General features: G+C 60.3%; 1 protein-coding gene across 1 annotated transcript; it reads left to right on the top strand.

Moving 5' to 3' along the window:
* Positions 1 to 1,810: 1,810 nt before the first annotated feature.
* Positions 1,811 to 6,068, top strand: LOC107546756 (Protein kinase superfamily protein). Its single transcript, NM_001322488.1, has 2 exons — positions 1,811 to 2,536; positions 4,763 to 6,068. Exons 1-2 carry the CDS (start codon positions 1,893 to 1,895, stop codon positions 5,655 to 5,657), a joined length of 1,539 nt encoding a protein of 512 aa, NP_001309417.1. The 5' UTR covers positions 1,811 to 1,892; the 3' UTR covers positions 5,658 to 6,068.
* Positions 6,069 to 6,853: the final 785 nt, after the last annotated feature.

The raw sequence follows: 6,853 nt of genomic DNA on the forward strand, positions 1-6,853 counted from the left end.
GCACTTACCTCGTATATCCTAGAAGTGAGTAGAGGTAAAGTTCCTGAAATAGTCCTTGCAAGGATATGCAATTCGTTTGCTAAATCTTTATATACTTCCAGAAGAAGATGTTTTGCTTGATTGATACGGTTTTGCAAGGATCAGGGGGAGCACATTCCTAAAGTTAGCCCTTGTAGAAGATTCGACAGAATCTAGATCTTAAAGGATCGAAATCTGTCCCTATGACAGTTGTTGTACTCTTTTTCCCTTGGTGAGTTTTCTTGAAGTTTCTCACATGAGGTTTTTAACGAGGCAACAAAGTGCAAATGCAATTTGTATCACCATGCACTCTTTCTCTATATTTTCCCACTGGGTTTTTCGGAGTTTTAACGAGGCATGTGTTGGTCGCGGTATTTGCCCAAGGGGGAGTGTTAAGTAACCCTAGTTAGGGTTATATGGGCAAATACCTGATTTGTCCTTAAGGGGTCTCACATATCTATATAAGGAACATGTACACCCTTTATAACAGAGAGAAGAGAAAGAGACCAGAGACCCAACCATATATCCTGTGTCTCGTGTGTTTTCTCTGTCGTGCTTATGAGAAGGGAGACGAGTCCTCTACAGATTCTTGCGTCTCAACTGCTGACGGGAGGGAAGGGAGCGGATCTAGTGATCCATGGTAACGTAGTTCTCAACAGTACCATGTAGCAAGCATCCTGGCATGCTCCTCTTGGTCTCCTGGTCTGATAGACTGACAATTGTGGGGTAAGGGGGGTCGGGGTGGTCTCCTGGTCTCTTCGGTCATCGTCTGAGAGGGAGGGAGGGAGTATAAGAAGAAACAGCAGCAGCAGCAGCTTTCTCACCTTACGGCCTGGCCCATACGGCCCGCTCGGTTCGGCTGGTCCACTCGCTTCTCCTCCTTGTCTCGGCTCTCTCCACCTGCTTGGACCCGGCCGAACCCAACCAAGGCACTCCGCGTCAGTTGTCTAGGCCCACGTAGCCCGCCCCGCAGGCCCACCCACCGGTTTAGAAATCATGGGGGCCCCACCCCCAAGTTCTACTGTACTAGACGGCTGGCTCGACACGAGGTGGTGCCAGGCAGGCTGGCTGCCCGCGTGCCTCCAAACGCAAACGTCCGACGACCTGGATGCTGTTGGCGACAAAGAAAGAAGAAGAAGAAAAAAAACGCTCTACACTACACCTGCTAGGTAGGCTAATTGACCGCTTGATTTGATCTGATGCGACGACGATCGATCGATCAGCGAGTCGTCGCCTCACATCCCGAGACCGACGGGCCACACAACAGCAGATGTTGTATAGGCTTTCCCGGCCGTAAGCTACTGCCTGCCTACACATTTAAGCGACGTGATTAAGGAATGGTGGAAAAGCAAGCTGGAGGAGTCGAATCTACTTCCCGTAATCAGATGATCCACTGCAGCCCGGGGATGCCAATCACGCTTGGAATGTTCCTCCCATGCTGCACTTGCACCCATCGATCGGTAGTGTGTGTGTGTGCAGCAGAGGAAACAGACGAGATCGCCCCGGCCCCACCCCGGAGAACAGGGCCTGCATGTTCCCCGGAACTCTTCCGCGTACCATTAAAAAAAAACAAGTACTAGCAGAGGGAAGGAAAACAGGAAGCAAAACCAAACGGGTCTCACGGAATCCCGGCCCGGCCCGGCCCGGCCCATCGCCATCCATCGGTCCATCCAATCCACCGGCCCCCACCACCCTTCCTCCCTCACTCCCTCGTGTCCCCTTCAAATTAAAAACGCAATCCTCCGTCCCTGCACCTGCGCTTGCTTCTCTTCGTCTACTCTACTGAACTCTACTTCCACACCTTCCCCCTCCGGCCCTCCACTCCGCATCCCGCCCCAGTGTCCCCTCCCCCTCCCTCCACCCCCGCACCCGCGATGCCGCCGGACAGAGAAGACGCCGCGGGCGCGGGCGCGGACGTCGCGGCCGACGAGCTGCAGAGCGTGAGCTTCGGCTCGTCCTCGGACCGCTCGCGCTCGCGCTCGGCCTCCACGGCGTCCACGGCCACGGCGTCCTGCTCCACGTCCTCGTCGGGGCCGCTACACCAGCACCTCTCGCTCCCGGCCCCGCGCCGCAACCCCTCCCCCTCCCCCGCGCCAACCCCAACCCTGCCCACGCAGATCCCGCGCCTCGGCGCCGTCTCGCTCTCCGACATCCGCTTCCTGCGCCGGCTCGGCGCCGGCGACATCGGCAGCGTGTACCTGGCCGAGGTCCGCCGCCCCACCCCCACCGCCGGGGCCGCCGGCAAGGAGAAGCACACCTCGACTTTGGCGGCGGCGGCGGTGGTGGTGGCCGCCAAGGTGATGGACCGCAAGGAGCTGGAGGGGCGAAACAAGGAGGGCCGCGCGCGCACGGAGCGCGAGATCCTCGAGGCCGTCGACCACCCATTCCTGCCCCGCCTCTACGGCGTCGCCGAGGGCGACCGATGGTCCTGCCTCCTCACCGAGTTCTGCCCCGGCGGGGACCTCCACGTGCTCCGCCAGCGCCAGCCGCACCGCCGCTTCTCCGAGGCCGCCGTCAGGTGCGTCCGTGCGTGCTCGCTTTCATCTCATTCGTTCCCTTGATCCGTTGCTGCTTACGCTAGCCATTCTAGGTTTTTTTTTGGGGGGGTGGGGGGGAGAAGGAGAAGAATCAGGCAGGTTTCCTGCGGGGCTGTGATTGCCGCGGCGCTCTGTCTGTTTACTTGCACAAATATTTTCTTCCTAAATCTCACGGACCACACTTGTTTGTTGTTTCTGTTTCCTTTTGTGTGTTGGTGTTGCTGCGCGTAGTTTAGTCGGGCCCACGTGTCTTGGGTTGGGCACGCACCCGCCTGGTTTCCTCCCTCTTCCACCTGATGGACGCGTTTGTTTTGTTCCATTCCATGATGACCACCAACACACGCACGCTACACTACAGCGTAGGTGTAATGTCATTTGCGCACAGCAGCTGCACAGCGCAGTCTACCGCATTGCATTTGTGCCGTGCACGCGCTGTGAGTGAGCCCGGCCGGCCGAACCACTCAAGTCAAGCCTGTCCTGCCGCTCACTGCCTCCATCAACAGGCCAAGCGCTACAAGGCGGTCGCAGCGCGTCGTATGCATCCTGCAGGGTTCGTACGTCCACGCACACGGACGCAGGGTTTCACTCTGGCTTGCAGAAGAAAAAAAAAGAGGAGACTTTACCACTACCATGCCCCAGCCAAAGACACGTACACCAACGATTTTTAAGCCACGCACAGCGCTAGTAGACTGTAGTTGTTAGCTAGCTGGCTGGTCTGTGGTCTGGTTGCAGCAGTAGCACTTGCTGCTAGCGTGTCTACTCTACGCGCTCGCCGCGCCAAAGGACGGTGGACGGCGGACTCTCAATGACAATGCATGCTAGTAATACAGTGCACTTGACGTACGGGGGTACAGTACAGGCCTGGCCGCCTGTACATGGGTCGTCCTGCAACTGCAACCCCAACGGCCCAACCCCAACCAGAGCGTTCGCGCGCCCGTGCGTGCGCTGGTGGCGTACCGCGTACGTACGTCGCCGTCCTCGCGTCGCGCACGGGTCACGGGTCCAAGCCCCGCGCCGTGAGACGCGGCAACGGTTTCCAGGACACGTGGTGTACGGGCTGCCACCAGTAAGTGCGTCCATCAGGGCCAGAACGCCAGACCAGGAAGGAAGTGAAAGTCGTCGGCATCGGCACCGGCACCGTGTCCTCTCTCGTCTTCGGCGCATCATGGCGCGCACATGGTACGGCGGCCGGGCCGCGCTGACTGATGGCGACGGGCACGAGCGGCGCCCCGCCCCGCAGTCCGCAGCGCACCACGCCCTCCCCCGTGCGCTGCGGCGGCGGCCGCGCAGGCGGCTCATGCAATCAGTACGGTCGTTGCAGTTGGTCTGTTTAATGGACTACTACTCTAGATGACGACGACGGTGGAGGTGGTGGTGGTGACGATGATGATTGATTAGTTTGCTTTGGTCGAGAGAAGGCCTTTGTTATTAACCATATATAACCCCCCATGTGATCCCTCGAGAATGGGAGCTCTGCAACACTCACACGTACTCTACACCCTAGGTCTGACTGATTGGCAGTAACTGGCTGCTAGGTTCTAAGGCAATTCTTTCTGGTAGGGGAACTAATCTACGGATCTCACCTAGGCGCGGATCAAGTTAACTAACAATTGATCCACGCGCTAGGAGCTTACTGTATTGACTTGCAAAAGGGAATCCAGCCTACTTGAAAAATTGAATCGCTCGCCATCCATGCATGCACGCACACATGGGGTCCTCCGTTCTCGAGACTGTGTGATGCTGATGCCCCCCACCGTGCAACTTCCAACAGCCATGATGCTCCAGTCCGAGCACTGTCCGGTGCCTTTTCCGCCGTATGCTATTGCTGCTGCTGCTGCTGCTCACCACCCCACCTTTACCCCCTGTGACCTCGACCTGCTGCTCCCTTCGGTTGCTGCACTGGAGTGGAGCAGCAGAGCATCCAACATGCCGGCAATTGATTCAGAAACGGTGCTGGCGCCTCAGCCTCACCCTTGTCGTTAGGCGTTGGTTGCACAGTTTCTTACAGACGTGAGTCATAAAAGAAAAGCCCATGGCCACGCGCACTTAGCTTTTTCCGAGTACGGCAGGGGCAGTACACGGCACGCAGTTGGAGTTTGACGATGCGTGTGCATTGCATTGCAATCACGGTCGTGCAGAGCGAACAGGCACTTGTGCCCCGCATAGCTTCTCTGCTGAACCGACTCCGACTGCTTGTGTGGTGGCAGGTTCTACGCGGCGGAGGTGGTGGCGGCGCTGGAGTACATCCACATGATGGACATCGTGTACCGCGACCTGAAGCCGGAGAACGTGCTGGTCCGCGGGGACGGCCACATCATGCTGACCGACTTCGACCTGTCGCTCAAGTGCGACCCGACGGCGCCGACGCCGGCGCACGTCATCTCCGACCCGCTGTCGCTGGCGGGGCGGTCGGGCGGCGCCGCGTCGTCCACGTCCTCCTGCGCCATCTCCTCCTCCTGCATCGTGCCGGCCGCCTCCTGCTTCCAGCTCTTCCCGGGCCGCGGGCGCGGGCGCCGGCGCCGCCGGCCCCGCTGGCTGCGCGCGGGCAAGAAACCGTCCCCGAACAACAACGGCGGGCTGGAGCTGGAGCTCGTGGCGGAGCCGGTGGAGCTGCGGTCCACGTCGTTCGTGGGCACGCACGAGTACCTGGCTCCCGAGATCGTGGCCGGGGAAGGGCACGGCAGCGCCGTGGACTGGTGGACGCTGGGGGTCTTCGTCTTCGAGCTGCTGTACGGGGCTACGCCCTTCAAGGGCCACGACAACGAGATGACGCTGGCCAACATCGTGGCCCGCGCGCTCGAGTTCCCCCGGGACCGCGACCCGCCCGCGTCGCCCGCCGCCCGCGACCTCGTCACCGCGCTCCTCGCCAAGGACCCCGCCCGCCGCCTCGGCGCCACCGTCGGCGCCGCCGCCATCAAGCGCCACCCCTTCTTCGCCGGCGTCAACTGGGCCCTGCTCCGCTGCGCCCCGCCGCCTTACGTGCCGCCGCCGTTCAGCATCGCCAAGGCGGCGGCTGCTGCTGGTGGAGGCGGCGGGAAAGACGACGACGACGACGACGTGTCGGACGACAGTTGTCCCGGCACGCCCGTGGAGTACTACTAGAAGAAGAATAAGAAGAAGAAGCCAAGGAGGAGAAGCGTCCGTGTCCGGCCGCCGTCGTACGTACGTACGTGCGCGCGCGCGCAAGGAGCCACGCCACGCCACGGCCCTGCCAGTCGGTCGGTTCGGTAGGCTCGCCGGGGCGGGCCCCTGCCAGGCACCACCTCCGCTTGTCCGAGTCCGGCGGGGCAGGCGCGTGCACGTGGTGGGGGACGGACGGACGGGCCACGGCGCGTGGCGCGCAGGAGGCAGGGCCGCGCTGTCGCCTCGAGTGGCTGCCGGTTCACGGTCGGTCTTTACCAATAATAATAGCTTACTGCCGTCCCTGGCTGCAGCACGCATGTCATAACCTGGCGGCCGCCGTGCCATTGGCTCCGGCTCCTGTCCTGCCTTGGTCAGTACAACCCCCCTGTCTCTGTAGCCTTCTCGTTCTAATATACTACTATGTTATTAGGGGCCGGGGTGCTGCTTGGAACGCAGGAATTGTCAGAGGTGAACATCTTGTGTTCCAAGCAGGACCTCACAAGTCAGAACTGGTGTCGTATGTTGGAGTCGTCACTTGTGTTGTGTATCGTGTTCACCGTTGCTTGCAAGTATAGCACTTGCAAGGTACTAGTGCAATGATGCGGCGAGGTGCTGGGCTGCCGGGGCAGGCAGAGCTCCGGATGCCTTTTGGGCGGCAGCCGGGGCCCGGGGCCGGGGCAGACGAGACGCCGAGGCGATGATGATTGGGGGCGCACTGGCCAAGTGGGGGGTGGTGGCCCGGAGATTCCGGTGCGCCGCGCTCGTGCGCGTCGTCGCCGTCGCCGTCACGCTGAAACACAGCGATGCAGCAGCCCACCGACCGGTCACTGAGACACCTTTACCAAAGAAGTGGCTAAAGATGCTACTGCTAGCTCTGCTGCACACTGCAACAAACCAGGGTTAAGGGCTAAAGAGACCGTGCGGCAGGAGCTGCAGTTTACAATGATCGTGCTGCGTGACGTGACATAAAAATGATTAAAACGCATGCATGTCGGATCTGCCGTTGACGCAGCGACGGGAGACGCAGATTTAACGCGGAGACACGACACCGCTGCGCTGATTTGCATCGCACCTTCCCTGTCTGTAGCCGGTAGGGGCGGAGAGCAACAATCCCAGCAGCGACGTACTAGTAGGCCTCATCCTTGTTGGGCCGGTTCCAGGACTGCCACGCCGTT

This window comes from Zea mays, chromosome 4 (assembly GCF_902167145.1).
Source record: "Zea mays cultivar B73 chromosome 4, Zm-B73-REFERENCE-NAM-5.0, whole genome shotgun sequence".
NCBI classification, from domain to species: Eukaryota; Viridiplantae; Streptophyta; class Magnoliopsida; order Poales; family Poaceae; genus Zea; species Zea mays.